The sequence below is a fragment of the Danio rerio genome, chromosome 6, assembly GCF_049306965.1.
Source record: "Danio rerio strain Tuebingen ecotype United States chromosome 6, GRCz12tu, whole genome shotgun sequence".
NCBI classification, from domain to species: Eukaryota; Metazoa; Chordata; class Actinopteri; order Cypriniformes; family Danionidae; genus Danio; species Danio rerio.
The window spans coordinates 32,400,078-32,422,904 of record NC_133181.1 but is presented as its reverse complement, the minus strand read 5'-3'; the positions used below and the strand labels follow the sequence as shown (position 1 = coordinate 32,422,904).

At 36.3% G+C, this 22,827-nt stretch overlaps 1 protein-coding gene and 1 long non-coding RNA gene across 34 annotated transcripts in view; one reads left to right on the top strand and one right to left on the bottom strand.

Annotated features, from left to right (window-relative positions):
* dlg1a (discs large MAGUK scaffold protein 1a) overlaps window positions 1–22,827 on the bottom strand; it is a 220,569-nt gene that overhangs the window by 169,841 nt on the left and 27,901 nt on the right. For 10 of the 32 annotated variants that reach the window (XM_005165909.6, XM_073952486.1, XM_073952489.1 and 7 more), the window contains exon 1: window positions 1,507–2,114. In XM_005165909.6, the coding sequence (XP_005165966.2) occupies window positions 1,507–1,608 (102 nt within the window). In that variant the 5' untranslated portion in view covers window positions 1,609–2,114. 32 annotated transcript variants of the gene reach the window in all.
* Window positions 1,713–21,983, top strand: LOC110438688 (uncharacterized). Of its 2 annotated transcripts, none has more exons than XR_002459077.3 (3): window positions 1,713–2,141; window positions 9,076–9,207; window positions 18,678–21,983. It is a non-coding gene; the product is annotated as an uncharacterized lncRNA (long non-coding RNA). The 2 variants fall into 2 exon arrangements; XR_011015988.2 differs by having other exon boundaries at window positions 2,012–2,141; window positions 16,534–19,041.

Sequence of the window (22,827 nt, the reverse complement as noted above, 5' to 3'; positions counted from 1 at the left end):
AAATGATGTTTAACACAGCAAGGAAACTTTCACAGTATATCTGATAATAAATTTTCTTCTGGAGAAAGTCTTATTTGTTTTATTTTGGCTAGAATAAAAGCAGTTTTTAAAATTTGAATAAACATTTAAAAAGGTCAAAATTCAAAAGATAAAATAAATCAGTTACTAGAGATGAGTTTTTAAAACAATTATGTTTAGAAATGAGTTGACAAAAATCTTCACTTTGTTAAACAGAAATTGGGGAAAAAATAAACAGGGGGGCTAATAATTTTGACTTTAACTGTATGTGAATACTTAAATTATCTAGTGTTAATTCACACTGTTTTACTTAAACACAAAAATAACAGCAAATAAAAAATAATAGGTCATGATATTCAATGCACTGAATCTTACTGTAAAACAGTACTCAAGTCTTGTGATGCTACGTATTCACTGCTCTTGAAGTTTTACTTATTTATTATTGTGTGATTCACTATCCTGAAAAATGGAAGCAAGATGCAGTCCTTATAAATAAAACATTCACCCAGTGAGGACTCAAGCAGAGCATCATCTTTATTTAGACAGGTCTAGGTTAAAATTATCTCGATCTGAGCTAGCCCTACACTGCCAGAGACTGATGGTCATTAGGCATTAACAAGGGCTTCCCCAAGCTCTGTGATCTAATGCTTAGACGAAAAGAAGGTAAGCTATAATGACAAGAAGCTTTTTAGGACAGATCAGTCCGTGAAGGCGCAAAGTGAGAAGCTGTAATCCTCTACACTCTGGGCAAACTGCAATGTTTAGTAGACTTAGAGAGAGTGAAAATCATCCATGAAACAAACAAACACAAGAATTCACACATAGTAGATTTAATTGGGACGCAGGCTAAAAGACACCCAGAGGACCAAGCGGTTATGTAACTAAAAGAACTTGCCATCCCGCTCTGAACTAGACAAGCATAAAATGAACCGAAAGGAATCTTAGGCCTGGGCTTTATTTAGTCCTAATCAAGAAAGCAAAATCAAGAAAGCAAACTATTATAAGATGCTGCATTCAATCAAGCTGAAATCAGTCTATTTCAGTAAACAGAAGCCAAGAAGTCCCTCAGGACTTTGTTATTTTTAAGTACACCAAAGTGGTGGAAGTAAAGGCATAAGGGAACATACAATACTCTAGCTAGGTTCAGTCTGAAAACTTGCAGAAGAACACCCTCGGCTCTTCAGTCTGCCAACATTCGAGATCTCATTGAGGCTTTCAATTTGTCAGGACAAATGAAGACTCTGCGAGACTTCCAACTTAATCACCCACGAGTATCAGGATCACAAGCAAAGGAATGGATAGCTGCCATGAGGATGTAACCTGGAGCATATGTTCAGATCTTATCCTACGAAAGGTGTTATCAAAATTCCTCTCAGTGTGAGAAGACAATTAGCAGCTCAGTGCCAGTTTAAACAACTAAGTTTAAGTAAATGCCCCTCATGCATCTTTCGGAATGAATCTCGATACAAATTCAAAGCAACTCCCTACCTTGCATCCAAACATAAGTGAGATGGTGCTGTTGGTGCATGCTACTTTACAGTGGCACAACATTGGCGAAATGCAATCCAAGTTTTTGATGCTGGGAGACATTCTCTCTGCGCTTGGGCACTTCAATCCATCAGCGGTCGAGGTGCCGGCCGACAGCTTCCACGAGTGCTGCCCGCTGCCTGCTCTCGATGTGCACCCTCATCTCTGTGGCAGGGGGAGCAGAAGCAGCGGCGTGATGCCTTCATCCAGCGAGCCCTTGTCAGTTGAGTCCACTCCAATCTCCAATCTCTTCGCTTGACTCGACTCAATCGGCCCGTCAGATTAGAGCGCTCCCGAAGAGAGCTGCACTTGAGGGAGCTCTGGAGGAGCCATGCTGCCTTCCGTGACCAGGGGGTGTTGCGGTACGAGGAGGAGGAGCAGGAGGAGGGTTAGAGGGCACTGGGGTCTCGTGTCACACGGCGAGGAACCCTCCGAGATCCATCAGTGCTGCTGCGCTTCCACCTGCTGCAGAGGAGCCGCTGCCATGACTCGGAGGAAAGAGGAGCAGCTTCGGACGCTTCCCAATCAACTATCCAAACAAGACGCGGCAAAACGGCGGAGACCGAGAGAAAGAGATAGAGCGAGAGAGAGAAGAGGTAAGCAGACTGAAGGGGGAGGGGCGAGCAGCAGCGTTCAGCTTATTACACAGTTCACTAGAGAGAAGCTGAGGAGTTTCTGAGCCGACGGTTGCAGAGAGCCGACCGGGAGATGGGGATAAAAATGATCCGGTCCATTTAGAGGTGAAACGGGGTGACATGGAGAGTGCTTTCTCAACAGATTTACAAACACAAGGACACCAGAGGAGGGAAGACTGCAGCTAGAATGACCTCCGATGTGCAGTTATGAAATCTGATCTCAAAGAGCAATAAGAGGGTGAAGGTAAAAACTTGACAACCTAAAGCAGATGACAGTAGTTTATCATCCAGATGGTTGTCATGCATTCACAAGTCAGACCGATAACTTCAACCAATTGTGTTCTTACATTTTAAACAAGTTATATTTATAAGGATTAGGTCCAACCCTAAGAAAGAATGGAATTACTTTGTGTTTCAAGTGTTCATGAACTCTTCTCTGGAAAACCTGCCACAAAAACATGTCCATATTACATCAGCGATATTTTATGTAGGCATCATTAATTTGTGTTCTGCAGAAATAATAAGCATGCTGGATGCTTTGAGCATACTAAATGTTGTCAAGCTTATTTATAAACTAACACAAACAATATTGAAGAAAATGGTCATTAATTTGGCAGAAAGCAGTCTTTAATCTAGAGCTGAGAGTCGATTCCAAAAAAAATCGATTTTGAGGTGTTGAGAATGGAGACTCGAGTTGGAATCGATTACATCAAGTGGAATCGACTCGTCTTTTTTTTAACAGAGCTAATCGTTAATTAGACTCTTGTTTGCTAATAATGATTGGAAGCCCAAAGCTTTTTGGTGAACAGTTACTTTCAGATGATTTGCTTCAATGAACCTGGTTCAGATAAACCATTTCAGGTAAAAGCAGCTACTTTATGTCATGATGAAACATTCAAATAAAAGCCCTACTGTATGTGAATGCTTACTGCTGATTATAACACTTCCAATTTTTCCATCACATTACTAGAAAATATCTTAAAATAAAAGTTTCTACAGTGAAATGGTGTGCCTCAATATAAACAAAGGTACACAATTGCATAATTGGCCTATAAGTACATAAATATAAGCCAGCCTCATCAAACCATTGATTTATTCCAATTACAAGCCAAAAATGAATTATTTAGAACTATAAAAATCTTGATCATTCTAAGAAAGCAACTATCAATTACCTTTATAGTTTTTGTTAATAAATTAAAGGCTAACCTTTTCTTAATGTATACACTCAGTCCACTTTATTTGGTACACCTGTCCAACTGCTCGTTAACACAAATTTCTAATCAGCCAATGACATGGCAGCAACTTAATGCATTTAGGCATGTAGACATGGTCAAGATGATCTGCTGCAATTCAAATCGAGCATCAGAATGGGGAAGAATGATGGTTTAAGTGACTTTGAACATGGCATGGTTGTTGGTGCCAGGCAGGCTGGTCTAGGTATTTCAGAATCAGCTAATCAACTAGGATTTTTAATATTTCCATTACCTTATTGAATTTATGCCACAATGAATTAAGGCAGTTCTAAAGGCAAAAAGGCGTCCAAACCAGTAGTAGTAAGGTGTACCTAATAAGTGGCCATTGGGTGTATACTGTACTATATTTAAAATGTTATATTCAATTCAATAAATTTTTATTTCTATAGCACATTTACAATGTAGATTGTGTAAAAGCAGCTTAACATACAAGTTCTAGTCAATTAAAAACGTGTCAGTCCAGTTTTCAGAGTTTAAGTTTAGTTTAGTTCAGTGTGGTTTAAATTATATTTACGACTATCACGAGGAACAGACTCTCAAAATCAAGTCCACCCTTTTCCAGTATCTCATTTTTAATTTCAATACAATTCTTAAAAGAGATGCACAAATGAATTGGAGATGACACTGAATTTACTTTAAATCTGATTGACTCTGAAACCACAGGATTAAGAGTCATTAGTGTAAAAAAAACACAGTTTTTCACTTTAATCTAAAACACACAGCAAAGGCCATCAGCTAACAGTCGGTAATTTACATTAACCGATACTTCTTTAACACTTTGTGAACATACTGAAATTAAGTCAAAAGGTAAATGATTGTTCATAAAATAATCAATAAATGATAAATAAATGCTTTAGCGGGCATCACAGTGGCGCAATGGGTAGCACAAGAAGGTCACAGCAAGAAGGTCGCTGCACCGAGCCTTTTCTAGGTCAGTTGGTATTTTTCTATGTGGAGTTTGCATGTTCTCCCCATGTTCTAAAGACATGCGGTAAAGGTCAATTGAAAGCTAAATTGGCCGTAGTGTATGTGTAAATGCAAAAGTGCATGGGTGTTTCCCATTGGATTGCAGCTGGAAAGGCATCCGCTGCGTAAAACATATGCTGGATGAGTTGACAGTTCATTCCGCTGTGGTGACCCCTGATTAATGAAGGGATTAAGCCGAAAAGATAATGAATGAATGAAAAATGCTCTAGCTAAAGCATAATGTTAAAGCCTCATTCTTTAATGTCAATATTTTTGTCACCATTTTTTCTCAACCAAATGCATTTCTGTTATAAAACCTTACGTTTCATGCCTATTCATAAATATTATGTCCACTCCCCCTTACTTGTTAATAGTTTTTTTTATATAAAATGGAAGATCATAAAAAGGCATATATAGCCCTGCTATCATCATGAGGAATTGTGTAATTGTTAATAGTTTTCATTTACTAATTAGGGAATTTAATTTAGATAATTTGTCTAAAATGTGGAATGAACCACGGAATAAACCACCAACTTATCCAGCAAATTTTACGCAGAGGATGCCCTTTCAGCCGCAACCCATCTCTGGGAAACATCCACACACACTCACATTATTTTGTGTTGCGTTATTTGGTTAGTGAGCAGCAATAAATAACACTTTAAAATGTAAAGATTTTTCATGTTATTTTCTAAACTAGTAGCGTTTTAAAATTAATGAATTCATAATCATGCTAACCATGAAACCCTGATTATTCCTCAACCAAAATATATCATTATTGCATCCCTGATTAGTGTATGTATATACACACACATACACACACATATACACACACATATACACACACATACACACACATATACACACACACACACACACACACTTGAAACCACAAGTTTAAATACACTGGTATAAAAAGGTACAAAACCAAAAAAAAGTCAGATGTTAATGTGACTAAACTTTTTCTCTTTTAGGTAAGTTAGGAATATATAATTTGTTTGTGTTATGCTTAATAGCAGAATAAGGAGAGAGATGTATTTTGGAAAATTGTTATAACTTTTCTTGAAAGTCAAGTTTACATATAATATGATTATTGTGCCTCTGAAAAAGCTCAGATGATGGTGTCAAGGTTTGGGAAGTTTCTGATTGACAACATTTGAGTTAATTGTAGGCAAAACTGTAGAATAGTATTTAACGAAAACCTAAAACACACTGCTTCCTTTGTGATAACATGGGAAAATCAATAAGCCAGAATCAACAAAAAAGCCAGGTTAAAATTTGTTAAATTACACTGGGAAAAAGATTAATATTTGGAGACATGCCTTGTGGTCTGATGGAACTAAGATTGAACTGTTTGGCCATAATGACCAGTGTTACATTTAGAGGACAAAGGGGAAAACTTACAAGGCTAGGAACACCATCCCAACTGTGAAGTATGGGGGCGGCAGCATCATGTTGTGGGGCTGTTTTGCTACAGGAGGGACTGGTCCACTTCACAGCATAGATGGCATCATGAAGAAAGAATATTATGTAGAAATACTGAAGCAACATCTCAAGACATCAGCCAGGAAATTAAATCTTGGCCACAAATGGGTCTTCGAAACAAACCATGACCCTAAGCATACTGCCAATATAGTTAAAATGTGCTTTAAGAACAACAGAGTGAATGTTTCGGAGTGGCCATCACAAAGCCCTGATCTCAATCATATGGACAATTTGTGGGCAGAGTTGAAAAAGCTTGTGCGAGCAAGAAAGCCTAAAAATCTGACTCGGTTACATCAATTTTATTAGGAGGAATGGACCAAAATTCATTCAAACTACTGTGAGAAGCTTGTGGAAGGATACCCAAAACATTTGACCAAAGTTTAAAAGCAAAGCTAAAATAAAAAACACTAAGGAAATGTATGTAAACTTTTGACTGTCTAGAAATTAATAAAAAAAATTATCCAAAAAAAAAATAAAATCTCTTATTATTCTGCCATTTAGCAAATGTAAATCATTTAGGTAATCCTAGCGTACCTAAAATAGTAAACGTTTAGTATGATTTACCATCAGACATTTTTTTTTTAATGGTTATGTTCCTTTTTAGAGTGTGTGTAAACTTCTGTTTTCAACTGTATATGTACACACATTTCAATGAATCGTGCAGCATTGCCTACTGTAAGTCAAAGTCAACTTTTTGTCTGATAATGCACATCAAAACAATGAAACTACTACAGGTAAAGCATATTTCTATAGAACAGTTGCTTTTTATTTTCTCTGTAAAAAGCTATGTTTAATAGGATCACTGAGACTTAATGTGGGTGCATTTCACTGTGGAGCTGGTCTTAAATGATGAGTCCTGGCTTTATTATCAGGGAGTAATAAATGTGTGTGTGATGATTTCTGCTCTTCCCCTCCTCCCTCCTGCCACACTACATCATCTGAGCAGTTACATCATCAGTGCAGAGCGGCATGCACATCAACACTACTACACACAAACACACTATTATAAATACATGCATACACACAGTACAAACTGCACAGTACAAACACACACCACAATTACAAACATATAAACACACTACTGTACTATAACAAATGCACACACACAAACCACACTATTAAACACATCCACAGTCATATGCACATACACATAAACCACACTACTACACACAGCACAAACAAACACACAACACTCTAATATAAATACACAATTCACAGCACAACACACACACACACACACACACACACACACACACACACACACACACACACAGCAGTCTATTATGAACACATACAGTACACACAAACTGCACTACACACAAACACATACACAAGTAATATGAACATAATATAAATACACAAATGCACAGCACAAACAACACACACTATTATAGACACACACATCACTACTATAAACATACAGACACAATTGTACACAGTACAAACACATGTACATATGTACACTGAACTATATGAACACAAACTGCAAAACTAAACACATACACACTCAACCATACTATTACAAACATGTGCAAACAAACCACACTATTGTAAATAAACGCACACAAACAACACTATTACAAACATACATTTGCATAGAACGAGTTTATATGTATGTGCGTGTGCGTATAGGTGTGTTTGCAGGCAGCGAGTTTATATATGTGTATGCGTGTATAGGTGTGTTTGCATGAAGTGAGTTTATTTGTATGTGCATGTTAATGTGGGTGTTTATGCAAGGATTGAGTTTATATGTATGTGCGTGCGTATGTGGGTGTGTGCATGCGTCAAGTTTATATGTATAAAAGCAAAGTTCGATTTAAATCTTACACAGTAAGTAGTACTGTCACCTCAAAGCAAAAAGGTCGCTGATTCGAGCCTCGGCTGGGTCAGTTGGCGTTTCTGTGTGGAGTTTGCATGTTCTCCCAGTGTTCGCGTGAGTTTCTTTCAGGTGCTCCGGTTTCCCCCAAAGTCTAAAGACATGTGGTAAGGGTGAATGGAATAAGCTAAACTGGCCGTAGTGTATGTGCGTGAAAGCAACAGTGTATGGGTATTTCCCAGTGTTGGGATGCTGCTGAAGGGGCATCCGCTGCATAAAGCATATGATGGATAAGTTGGCGGTTCATTCTGCTCTGGCGACCCCTGATTAATAAAGGGACTAAGCCGAAAAGAAAATGAATAAATTAATGACATATAATATATTTAATAATATTTAATTTCAATCAAAACCGTTTGTAAAAAATGAACCAATTAAAACAAATACAGGCCAGATGATCACATTTGACCTAAATCAATGTAATGTTATGTAATCAGAAAATAAATAGACATGTGGTGAAGTCTGCAACAGTTAAATTATCTGAAACTACTGTACAATTTGGACAGGGCTAATTATAATTCAACTAACAACAACATTACTTACAGTATTTATTTATTTATTTATTGTTATAATCATACAGTATTATAATTATTATTATTATATATTATTATTATTATCATCATTATTATACTTTTTATTAATATTATCATTTTTATTATTACTATTATTAACATTTAATTTTGAACTATAATTTTAATAGACCCTTATTAATATTGTTAAAGTTTTTAACAAATTTTTAGACCTTTGCTCTTTCTGTTTAAATAGTGAAAAAACTGGTGATAACTAAAAGCATTTGTAGAATTGCTAATGAACAAAAAAAATAGACTAGAAATAATATTGCTATAATAATCATTAATGATTATAATCAAAGGCTACATAAACAAAGATTTTATTTCGCTAAGTACAAAGACATAATCATATGACAAGAGCCATAATTTCCATGGATTTATACATTTCTAAGCATTAAAAACAGAATGCTTTCCATCATCCAATCCCATCTTCAACAATGTGATTTAATCTGGCAGCGTGACATTGCTGATATACACAATGACTTCTGGAGCAGTTTCGATCCAAAAAGAATAATTCATCCGAAAGCTGAGGCTTATTACTAACTTCAAAATCAATCCCACTGCTGAGAGTTTCAAGGAGGAAAGGACGGTTTGCACGCAGATCCACACACTTGGCTTGATGTCGAAGCATTTCATCAAGCAAAAAGTTTGTGTATTACGGTTTGCTCAGCAGTTTGAGCGAGAACAATGAGCACATCTCCCATAATAAACGGTGTACGCAGGCTGATGCTAATCATTTCACTGCTTTACAGAGGAATATCTAGATGACAGATTGCTGAACTCCCATGATGCCATCAGACGATCAGATACCAGAAAGACTGAAAGCGGCGGATGAAGAGAAACACGTCCGTGAAGCCCACAGAAACTCCTCTCTCGTTGGCCAAGTGAGTCTTTGTTCCAACATTCGTTTCTGCTGAAATCTGTCTTTTAATATCTTCTCCATGCAGAGAAAAAGGCTGTGTGATGACATGGTGGGAAAAGTTACCAAACTGAGAAAGTTATGAAGGTTATGACGGATATGGTAATATGCCAGATGGTATAAGGTCCCATAGCTGAGAACATTCAGAGATTATCTGAAGGTGAAGATGACATTTTACAAGCCTGAAGTGTTTGTCATTGTAATCAGTCTATGATTTTGAGCAGTCATTTGTTGTTTTTTAGCAGTGAGCCTCAATTTGTGATATTATATACAGCTATTACAAGTAATCATCCATAATTTCCAAAGATAGTAATGTTATGAGACCACAAAATAACAACAGTAACAACAACGACAATTACAACGACAATAACAACAACAACAACAACAACAACAACACAAATAATACAATAGGATAAGTGCACATCAATAAATTTAGGTTAACTCTATTTAAAAATAACAATAATAATAATAATTATTATTATTATTAGTTTATTTATTATTATTATTATTAGTATTAGTATTAGTATTATTAATTATTATTATTATTATTAATAATAATATAATATTAATTAGTTTATTATTATTATTATTATTATTATTATTATTATTATTGGTGTTGTTGTTATTTATTTATTATCATTCTTTTGTTATTATAACAATATTATAATATAATATTATTATTATTATTATTCTTGTTGGTATTATTATTATTATTATTATTATTATTATATTGTTACTATTATAACAATGTTATAATATAATATTATTATTATTATTATTGTTATTATTATTTTTACTATTATTATTTTAAAAAACTAATGTTAATTAATAATGATTATTATTATTATTGGTAAATAATTTTATTAATTTGATTATTACTCTTGTACTTTTCTCAGTAATATTAAATCAATATGAATGAATGAATGAATGAATGAATGAATGAATGAATGAATGAATGAATGAATTTATTTAACAGGGACAATGCACAAAAATTACATTAACCTCAAAGATGCATTGTGCCAGGTTGTAGCAAGATTGCTATTTTCCACCTGCAGTTCCTGGACAGGTAAAATTATATATTATATCAAGTATAATAATATTACATTTAAATCAAAACCATTTTAAAATAATGAACAAATAAAAAAACAAAACCAAATCGAATTGCTAATTAGTCATTAGATAGAAATAGAAAAATGGTCATAAAAAAGAGATTAAATTAATGCCAGCATGAGAAGCAATGAGAATGCTGATTATATTTAATTAGTGGGTTTACATTTAATTACAGAGCGATACAGCATAAATACAACAGCAAATAAAACATAGTATTTATGTCTGTCTGAGTGTGACCCTTTCAATGAGCTCTGAAATATGGAGAATCTGCACTCACTGTACTGAAGTGTTATGATGACACACAGTGGCCAGACTCTACTGTCAGACAGAGAAAACATTTCTCCCGCTGAGGAGACACACAAACATACTCAGACAATACCACAAATACACCAATATTGCGATTATACAGAGCTACAGTGGTTATTTTTAATACTCATAGAGCCATTAAGCTATAGTTTTTTTTCTTTTATAGAAGAGTGACATGATGGGCTATTCATCTTCTCTGTCATATCGTGACAGAAAATACCTGAGGAATTGAAGTGATGAGAACAGGTCTGAAACAATCCAATTATTTCAGTGCTTTGACATTAATGAAATATTAAACAGAGAGATTTCTTTCAGCAGAGCGCATCAATAATTGAAAATTACATTACAGTGGACAAGGCACATGTGAATATGGAGTAAAGATGAGGAAAATTCCATACTTTTAAAATCAACTAGTCAGTTAGTCGAATGAATGAATGACTACTTGATCGATGGCTCTTAATGAGGATCTCTGAATTAATCTACAATATCTTCATTTGTGAAAAAAAAGAAAATGTTAGTATAATATATTGGTCTTAAAGATATCGATAAGTTAATATGCTGCAAAACAGTGACCAAATTTGCATTTAGAGGAATCAAACATCCAAATCTTGCTGTTTGTTTCACATAAATGGATCAGCGGTTTTTATGATATCAGTCAGTCAGTCAATCTTTATTCATTTCCCGAAGGCAATTTGGTTGCAGCATACAAGCATGTCACACATAATACACAAAAGTACATCATACAATACAAATCCTACCCTAAGTTTAAAAACTTTACAGCTGAGGGGATGAATGAAAGTTTTAAACTATTTGTTTTACTAATAGGTGTTCTGTATCGAATACCAGAAGGGAGAAGATAAAACTCATGGTGCATAAATCACATCATCACATCATACTTCAGTTTCTCAACAAATCTTCTGACCAATCAAATGCTCTCTAATATCTAACATGCCCTGCCCCCTTCAATATGCTTCCAATTATTTTTTCTCAGCTTTGAAACAAGCAAAATGCTATTGGCTATTTTTCAAAAACAGGAGCCAAACATTCTTTCGTGCCTACATGTTTCAGTTGAGATAACATTAAACATTAAAAAAAATTTCAAAGCACTTCACAGGACCTTCAAGTCCCATTTTCACTGAGTAGTATGGTGTGGTTCGGAATGAGTCAACTTTAGTAGGCTTGTGATGAATTAGAATTATGGCAGTTTGATCATGTTTTAGGTTGCTGAAAGAATCTTTTGTTCCTTTGTTTTTTCTGGCTTCTCCGTTGTTTTTTCGCCCTTCACTCTCACATTTGTACATTTCTGAAAGGATCTGATGTCAGAAGTACTTCAAAAATCACATTTTTATCATCAGCTCGAGAAGTTTGTTATTTCAAATATAGATGTGCGGCAAGCAAACGCGAGAAAACAATACCACTGATGCTTAAACAGGACATGACTTTTTTGTTTCAGGACATTAGGTTTGTTTGAGCATGGGTCAACCATGACTCGCTATAAATGTATGTAGTATTACTATGCAATGATTCCGCTTTGTATTTAAAAAATGTCGCTTCCTGTGTTTTCATTCTCTTGGCTTTTGCAAGCGCTAGTGACATTCCTCTGTAAACCAATAGCTATGTTTCTCGCTCCGCCTTTTGGTACCCTTTTGTTGTGCCTTTGGAAAGGGTACCCCAAATGTGGTACGGTAAAGATTACTTATTGGTACACTTTGACTGTGGAAATGGACATAAAAGCGTACCAAACCATACTGTACCATACCACTCAATGGAAACCGGCCATTAGTGGTTTAGTACACTGCAACATGAAAACGTGCTCACCATAATCAAGTGCTCCTAAACTTGTATAAAATTCTTTCTTTCATCTGTTAGACACAAACAAGATATTCTGAAGAATGCTGGAAACCAGCAGCAAATATTTTGTTCAACATACATAGCATTAACAAAAACTTAAGTCAATAAATGCTTTATAACATTTTTCGTTTGTGTTTGACAGGAGAAAGAAAGGAAACATGTTTGAAACAAATGGAGGAATAGTAAACGATAACAGAATTAAAATTTTGTGGTGAACCATGTCTTTAAAAATGCAAAGTAGTATGCATTAATTAATTCACAACACATAAATGACAGCATTACAAGAATAAATATGCTAAATGTTATCACACTTTACATTTGTAAGATGTAACAGCAGGGAGGAAAACTGTGCTAGAAAAGCATAAAGACACGAAAAATGGACCATGAAGAGCATTTGTACCAACTCAACAGTCTGATTATTAACCTCAAGGGTAGACCATCTGTTAACTACAATCAAAAAAGACTGCAGCTCAGCAAGCAGCGCAATATGAAGAATCCAACTTTTCAAAACAACACACTGAAACTAACCTACGCACGAGGACAGAAAGATGTCCCATTCCCAAACCTTGCAGAAAAAGGTAAATAGAAGTATACATCTATATTGAAAAACTGTAGGATTTAAATACAGTAGTCAAGATTTGAAGCGGTTCAATAACATTTTTAAAATCCAAGCTAAGACAAGAATGGTGTTGAATAAACAAATATAGGGCAACTTTGATAAAAGATTTTGATTAACTTTAAATTTTGACTACTGTTGACTTAATATGCCTGCTTAAAATAAGTTCCCTCCATTGGCATTCACACTGTGGTATTTGGCACTGGCTGTAGGGACGTTCTCAACAGTAAATCATTAAGATTGATGGATTGATCGTTAGGCTGCTTAGCATTGCTGATCCACATCTAAACCTGTTAACACTCCCATACGGGATATACCTCGCCGGGGAAATACCACACGGGTTCATTTACGGCCATCCAGACTGCTATAAGTGGAAACATTACTTCGGGACAACACTTAAAATGCTGCTTTGAGGGCAAGACACTAAGATTTTGAGATTGATATTAAGTGATATTAAGTCTCTCAAAACAAACAAAAAAAATTCATCATTTACTCTTCCTCGTGTGGTTTAAAACCTTTAGTCAGAAAGATCGGGAAAAGTGTTTGGAGAGATTTATTACGACCTAACAGACTCCTCCTGCTCATTATTTCTGTTTGTTGTCAAAACTGACAGTTGAGCCAGCGTGGTTAAATATGTTAGTCACATTGTTCGTCACAAAACAGCCAATGTGAGCTAACAAAGTCATATGATTAGTTTTGATTTCTTTAGGACTTTTCGTCACAAGAGTGTGCATTTTCACAACAAACAAAGGCTGTTTCTTAATACGTGTACTTCAGTGGTCTTGCGTCCTCGTGTTCTTATGTAACGTCATCATTAACAGCCAAAGTTCAGTTCCAATACTCAAGACCTCAAGAGCGGAGGATGCATAAAAACGATGCAGACTTGAGCCCCGAACTCACTCTAGAAGTTCCAGAAATCATTGCGACTGGAAGTGGGAAGCGCAGTATTTAATATAGGTTTATTGTTAAAGTTCAGAGATATAAACTTCTTTACCTTCCCGAAATAAAACCGTGAAAATAAACATTACCATGAAAATCTTAATAAGGGAATAAACACATTAAGGGTGCTCATTTGTTAAAATCTGTATTAAAATCTGCAACGTAATATTACGTTAAAATGTGCAACGTATATTTCTAAAAAGTCTATGCATAGCATATATTGTGAAAAGGGGAAAACAATAAATTGCTGTATGAATGCTGAAATGTTTAAATAATATTTGGTTAAAGATGCGTGAAGGTCACATGACCATCAGGAAGAACGCAGCACCTCATTTCTCACAGGACGCATTCTCTATTCTCGCGGTCTCCCGAGTTCGTTCTTCCAAGGTGACCTAGCAAAACCAGTCTTTACAAGAACGCGAGCCCGTTCTCTGCGTCTCAACATCAACAGTTTGATGATGTTGTCACTTGAGTGTGGAATCTTTACAATCTTTACAGATGAGCAAAAGTATTCAAAACTTATTATCATAATATAGTATGAAGCAAAGTAAAGACTCATACACACCAGGACGCTTTTTGTTTGCGTTTATTGTCAGCATTTTGAGACTATTTTCTGCATTCAAACTCAAGCGATTTACACTGGCGTCAAGCAGATAAGTATGCAAAGTCACTCGATGTTAGATGGCGCCTAATGAAAAGCAAAAAGACCATGGTGCACAGGGTGGCGCTACACAACTTTGAGCTCCTGACACCAATTTGTATCAGAAGAAGAAGAAAAATTGACATGCTTGTTGTTTAAGTTACTGGCGATGCAAACGAGCATGCATGGCATACTCCACGTTCATATCGCCTCTGGGTATCTTCTTCAATGTGCGCTTACATTAACAGTTTTGTGCCTGAGTGCCTTCAATGGTGTGTACTGTAACTTCAGCATCTATGTGAACCTGAACAATAATGTCAATCTGATTGGTGAAGAAGGTTGTGATGCGGCACGTCAAAACAAAAAACAAGGATGAGGCGTTTCTTTAAAAATGACGCTTTTACACCAGGTGCTTTGCACGTTGGCATGCACGATCACATTGGCGCCCTTTATATAGTAACATGTCATAAAACCTTTGACAAAAAAAATGCAAGCAAAAAGCGTTCCCGTATGAACGAGCCTTAAGGCTGAAAATGGTCAAAGCAAAAAGAGAGTGCTAAAGACATTGCTGATGAAAGATGAACGCAAAATGAAACTAAATTAGCGAAGCTTTTTTTTAAGTCACAATCACTACACAGTCTGTGTCACAAAATAAAATGGCTCTTTTTTGTTGTTGCCACAACAGCCTAGTGGTAAGTGCATCAACATATACCGCAACAGTGTTCCAGGTGTCCCAAGTTCAAATCCCGGCTCATGGACCTTTACAGATCCAGTGCCACTCTCTCTCAATCTCACTTCACTTGCTGCTAATTTACTGTCCTATAAAAAATAACTAATTTCTCTAGATATAAACATTCTTCCAATAATGTAAGAGATAACGTGAGGACAAAAGCCAACTAAATTTAAAACAAATGATACATATTGTGCTCAATGCCTCATTTGCATATTTAAATATAACATTTTACAAATGAGTAATACAAAAAACTTTTGCGATTCTTAAAATGTAACCAATATGGGAAGTATAAACTTAAATATTTTGTGATTCACAAGTGTACTGTATTTGGTTTATTTGCACTTGTAAATTGCATTATGGGACCTTGATCTCTGCTTTGTCCAGTTTTGTTGTTGAAAATTCAACTCCACAGTTTAACAAAGTCACTCTTATGGACATTTTAGAAGTAGTAGTAGTAGCAGTAGTAGTAGTAAATAATAGTGTATACAAAATAGAGAGAAAAATGTCTGTAAAATTACAAGGTTTTTAGTACTGTAATATAAAATTATAAATCCAGAAAATATATCACTTTAAAGACTTTAAACTATAGCAAGTGTTAATAAAAGTCACCTTTTAATACTTTTAAAGATTAAAAGTTGTTGAAAGGAAGATCAAGATTCCATAATGCAATTCAAAAGCATAGATAAACAGGGAAAAACAAAAACATCGATCACATCAATCATTTATAGATATTTTTTAGTTTACTACAGGTTCTTTTTTTATCCTATTCACCTGCAGGGTCTTGCCTTACAGGAGAATGAATGTATAGTGGAAGCCTCTTTCATGTGGAGCACTAGATTATTCAGTCCAGCAAGTTTTTGGCTTCTTATACCCTCTCCTTTTTTGATTTTCAGCCCTCAGCAAGGTATAGACTATGTTTAGGCCGTGTCTGCATGACTGACTCTTCCACACGGATGGCCCTGCACTTTTCTCTGCAATCTGTCACACAGCCGAACTGTTGCTCTTGCTGTCTGGACCTGCACTGCTAACATATAGCGGCGACAGGTCTGGGGAAATCACTAATAGAAAGACCTTCTCCTTTCTGAAAACCCCACAGATTCAGTTCCAGCCCTTGTGGAAGAAGAGGAGGAACTCCCCTCTGTGGTCAAAATGTAAAGTACAGAATCAATAGGACATTACACTTGGTTTTTTGGCACAGAAATGTTATGATTGTGGTGCTTTGATCAGTTCATCAAAGCACCATCATAGTTCATCATAGTTTTAATGATAGCTTTAAGAATTCTGTAACTGGCAAAGAGCATGTCTCTTCTTTAAATCTTATATGGAAATACAATCGAAAGAATTGATAATGTGTAAAAATAAAACTATGCCAAAAAAAGTGTTGGAATTTTTCTACCAATAAATTTTCCAGAGATTGAACTTAACCTTAAAACATAATGCAATGTGGAGCAATATACAAAACATAGGTAGAATTAAAATGAATTACTAATTACTTGAATGCAGGGGCAGATTTGGGGGCTCTAAGAAATTCCGGGAATGGGGCCCCATTGAAACGCGAAACATTCTCTTTCTCTATAGATATTTTTTTCTCTGTAGAATCATTCATTCATTTTCTTTTCAGCTTAGTCCCTTTAATTATCTGGGGTCGCCACAGCGGAATGAACCACCAACTTATTCAGCATATGTTTTACGCAACGGATGCCCTTCCAGCTGCAATGCCTTTAAGCATTTGTTGTTTCTATTGCAAGTTCCTGAAATCATGAGTCATGCAGGTGTTATTAAACTTGTAATCATTGCTCAACAAACATTTATGAGGTTATTAAACACAAAATCATAAATGAGTTTGCACTACGAGTTTGACTATCCATAACTGCATAGACGTCCTTACAAGTAATTTCACAAAAATATTTTGATTGACACTTGGAGGTGCAGTATTGCAAACAAAGTCCTACGAAATAACTTGTCTTAGCAACAGTATCAATTAAAATACAACACTTGTATAAATCTAAATGTAACTGAAATGTAGTTATTGATTTTGGAGCATCAGTGTTATAAGATCACAGAGATTCGGTTTTATCTGACCACAGCACTGTGGTCAACCAGTGTTCTCCTCACCACAAACCATTTCCTGGTTGTGCTCAATACAGTAGAGGGCAGTGTCAAATTGCTTCGACAACTGGAAAAATAAATGTGGGATTTTGGGAGGGTAAAGTTCACAGAAAAGACTTAAAGGGCACCAATGATGAAAATCATCTTTTGTAAGCTGTTTGGACAGAACTGTGTGTAGGAATATGGTGTCCACTATCATATTGTGGTGATATAAAGACAAAATGTCTCTTTTTTTATTTCAAGATGTTAAAAAATAGCATCCAAATTCAATCCTATTTTGAGGCCCACTGCTACGTGATGTAGGAGTGTGGTTTCTCCACCCACCGAATTGATTGACAGCCACGTATTATCATGTCTCCGTAGTAGCACATATTAATGTATCAAATGTGTATCCTGTCAGATTTGTGTGCAAAAACAGAGCAAAGTAAAACTTGCACGCTGTGTGTGTGTGTGTGTGTGTGTGTGTGTGTGTGTGTGTGTGTGTGTGTGTGTGTGTGTGTTTGTGACATATCAGGACACAAATCTGTATAATGACATGGGTATGACACAGGTATTACAAAAAGGAGGTGAAATATGAGGACATTGGTGACATCATCATTTCTCAAAATGCTTATAAATCCCACAGAATGAGTTTCATCAAAGAGTAAAGCTGTACACAGTCTCCTGTGATGGCTGGGTTTAGGGGTAGGGTGGGGAAAGGGCAATACAATATACGGTTTTTGCTGCATTAAAAAAAATGGAAACCTATGTAATGTACCCACTTTTCACAAAAACAAATGTGTGTGTGTGTGTGTGTGTGTGTGTGTGTGTGTGTGTGTGTGTGTGTGTGTGTGTGTGCGTGCGTGCGTGAGAGAGAGAGTGAGAAATTTGTATTGACATTGTGTGTGACTCATCGAAAGGCTTGAATTAACTTCACAACAAACAACAAATACTCATTGAGAAAATTCTTATTGTAGGATTTCCCACAAACATTACATGAGATCTGCTTACTTATGTCTGTCACTGTGCTGTTTATCGGACGCAGCCGAGGTGGAGGTTGAGGCACACTCTGACAGGCATGTGAGCATTGTGTCAACACCACAGCCTACCTGAGTATTGTTGCTGACCGTGTCCATCCCTTTATGACCATAGGTGTACCCATCTTCTGATGACTACTTTCAGCAGGATAACGCGCCATATCATAAAGAGCAAATCATCTCAGACTGGTTTCTTGAACATGACAATGAGTTCACTGTGCTCAAATGACCTCAACAGTTACCAGATTCCAATACAATAGAGCACCTTTGGGATGTGGTGGAACGGGAGACTCACATCATGCATGTGCAGCAAACAATTCTGCAGCAACTGTGTGATGCTATCATGTCAATAAGGACCAAAATCTCTGAGGAATAATTCCGTTACCTTGATGAATCTATGCCATGACGGATTAGGAAAGTTCTGAAGCGGATCCAACCCAGTCGTAGTAAGGTATACCTAATAAAGTGGTCGGCAAGTGTATATATATTGTTTATACTTGTCTGTTTATATTTTTATTTTGTTATATCTCGGTTCCGCAATGAAGGTGTCAAAGTTTCCATCATTCACTACTATTTTAAAAAGGCGTGTGACTGGCATTGACAGGTGAAAATCTAGTCTACCTGCTTACAGACATGACTAGGCTGCAGACATGAGGGCCCGTATATGATTCATATCAAATAAATGTCCACATATCAACAAGGCCTGAATCTGATTGGAGTAAATTAAAATCCATGCGATTTCTTCCTGCTTCCACGTACATGGGCCAAATTTGTTCTGTGCCACATGGCAGCAAAAAAAAAAAAAAGATTTGGAATTGGGTCACTTGATCCATGCAGTGTAAACGTAGCCCGAGTCAACCCCTTTTAAGTGCACATGCCTCCCCTTCGATAAAACACTGATGCAAATCCTGCAGTTGCATGAGTAGAATAAGAATATTATATTACAAGAAAATTATACAAACTATTATACAAGACACTTGGTCTCTCTGTCTATATACATGAAGGGCTTGCAGGTGGTGACCTATGAGAGCTGAATCTGACTCATGGCTCCTTCACATCACCTCCAGCCTGTCCTGCTGCCCACACAGAGCAAATTCACGCTGACACCACTCCATCAATCCAGCCCACAGCTCTGAGCTCTCAGCAGGCACAGACACCTCACCATTCAGTGGGCACGCTTGCTTCAAACACAGAGTCTGACATTGAAAGAAGTCTGAATAAAATGTGCAGCAGGACCCGCCATTAAACTGGATAACCGATCCTTCACAAGAACTGCCTCCAATTACCTATGAGAATGTAAAAAAAAAAAAGCAGGCACAGCACGCTTGCTCTCAATTCATGCAGTTTTGTTTGAAACAATTAACAATATTTGTAGAAAAACTTTGTTGATTTCAGTTAGAAGCAGAAAAAATGATCTGCAATTAAATGACCATGAATAAAATAAAGACTCAAGCTATAGTCTACAGATCGAAGGGCAAAAGCAGATAATAGCAGTTGAGTCGCCTGATAGTAATGATTACTGACTGTCATTAGGGGGGCGTAGCCGAGAGCCGTGGGAACAGAAAGAGGCTGTGATGTTAGCGCTGATGTGTGTCACCTGTGTGCACCACCTATCTTAAGACCCACGGAAGAAGCAAAAGTATAAAAAGGAAAAGTGACGACAGAGGAAGACGAAAGAGGACCAGGCCTGAAGCTTGTGTTTTGTTTATTCATTCAAGTACTTAAATTTTCATCAGTTACCTGCCTGTAATTTTTAGAGCTTTCTAGATTTCCTGATTACAGCAGAATGAGATGACATATTCCATCATTATCAGATTCTATTTTTATCATACAAACACAAATATGACATACTTTGAGACAGACGGACGGACAAACGGACAGACAGACAGACAGACAGACAGACAGACAGACAGACAGACAGATAAGCAATACCATATAAATAGCAGTGTGATATGGCACAAGGCCGCAAGAGGAGTGCTTAAGTGACACGCCAGTGACAATGTACAGCCATTTTGCAATACAGCGAGTGTGATATTGCATTTATACAACAGTTCGATGACATAATCATGTGTAAAAAAACAGAAAATCAGACAGTTTCAAAAATCATTTTGTATGAGGAACTATTTTCTTCCGCCATTCGTTCACATCTGCAGCTGACGTCAGAACAGCAGAAACCGCTGCTAATTCACCAACGTCACTTTAGAGCTAGTATTTGCATGATTATCCTGCATGTCTAAAGTGATGACAACACAGGTTATTTTGCTAACATTTAAAGATTATAAGGCTGAACAGCATGAAATGCCATCAGTCTACTGAGATTTCCAAGTATTTCTCTGTTGCAATCGAGAGAAAGGAAAATGCTGAGTTTTTCCTCCCCTAAGGACTTATTGTGCAGTTTCTGTTGCCATCTTGTGGCTCAAATATCTTTGCTCTGCTCAGCATGACAGGCTGATGGCCGCTGAAGTGCTTAATCTTACTGTAAATAAGCACTATTGTAAATAAACTGCATAATCGATCTAAACATCTACATTCTCGCCTGAAAAAGCCTCAAAAGTTCTTTATGTTTCCAACAGCTTCAATATTTGTCAAACTGTAGTGATGTTATTGATCTGATGTCACTATTTGGGTGGAGTAAAACACAAGCATAACCTTGAGTGCGTTTATTGCAGAATATCGCACGGCTATCAGCCAATCAGATTCGAGAACCAGGCAAAACTGTTCTGTGTATACATAAGAATTTTGTGTCGCCCTGAGTCTGGGTCTCTGCTTTTCTGTTGCCGGTCAAATATGAGGCATTTTCCAAGTTGAAGTTGACCTATGTCAATCTAATAACTACACTACAGCAGTCACCATTTGAAATGGCAAAGTTAGCGAAAATGGTCTAAACTGACAACTATTAAACACCACCTATTCCCATTTTTTGATCCACTTCAAATGTTGACAACTGTACATGGTTTTTTGTTTCCTGAAAAAAGCTAAATAGCAACAGAGGTACATACAACTAAAATGGGTACATAATATTAATAAATTAATTAATTCATTTTCTTTTCGGCTTAGCCCCCTCATTACTAATAAATAATAAAATTAATTATTCTGTCTATTTGTTTATTATTTATATTCATATTAATTAAGAGTATCGTATCACTGCCCAGATTGCAGAACTCAAAGAATGAAGGCAATTTTATTCCTAGAGCGGTCCAGCTGCTAAATGTAAATTATTGACTAGTTGTTGTTGTTTTTTTTTTTAGTTGTTTTAATTCTTGTACATGTATTAGCTATGTAGTTGCTTAAGCTTTGTAAATGTACTGTATGTGTGTAGGCATGTACATGTATGCAGAGGTTAATATATGGTGTGTGCATAAATGTATGTATTTTTGTATGTGTATTTGTAAATTGTATAATAAAGGCTACCTGTATGCACCATGAATTGAATTGCTTCTAGGGGACAAATAAAATGTTAACTAACCAACTAAGCTGAATAATATAAAAATAAAGCTCATCATCATAAAATATCTTACGGGAAATGCAAGACTAAGGCCCTACCCCTTTCCCTTCACCTTGGCCCTTAAAACAGAGTGTGAAGGGGAGAGGCTTCAAAATGTACCCCTAAGAAATGGGACAGCACTACAGCAACTGCACACGTCATCATATGTCATCGCCATCTCTTGCTTCATATGAGATCAGACGATCGCGACTGCTGTAGTGATTCCAGTTAAGTTATTTATTGGTATTTATCTTCAGGAAATCATTGAAGGCATATATTATGTTATCATAACGATCTAACGTGACAAAAAGCTCGTGACTATGGAGTGCATTTACACTGTGGCCATATTCATCTATGTAAACACACCAAAAACAACAATAACAGTATAGCAGACACTGTAAAAACTTAATTATAAAGACGGTAAAACTTGATTATGGATTATAGATTGTGAAATTAAGATGGTGGGGTTTTTTTTCTAAAGCATGACAGTAAAACACGAACGAGGTTATAAATATATATGAAAACATATGCCTGTTTGTTGTAAAGATTGATAATAATGACAAAAAAAAGGTAATTTGTGGATCTTCTTACTTCCAGGTGCAGCTATCCAACAGTTGTGGCTGATGTATTCTGGGAAATTTTCTTACCCTTTGATTTCGAGTGTGGTCCTGAAAAATCTTGGTTCGAAGGGGTATCTACCCCGAAGGTTTATGTACACCTTCAAGTTAAAGAGAATTGGGACATCCCTACCCCTTCACAGGAACGCGGAAAACGAGGGGTA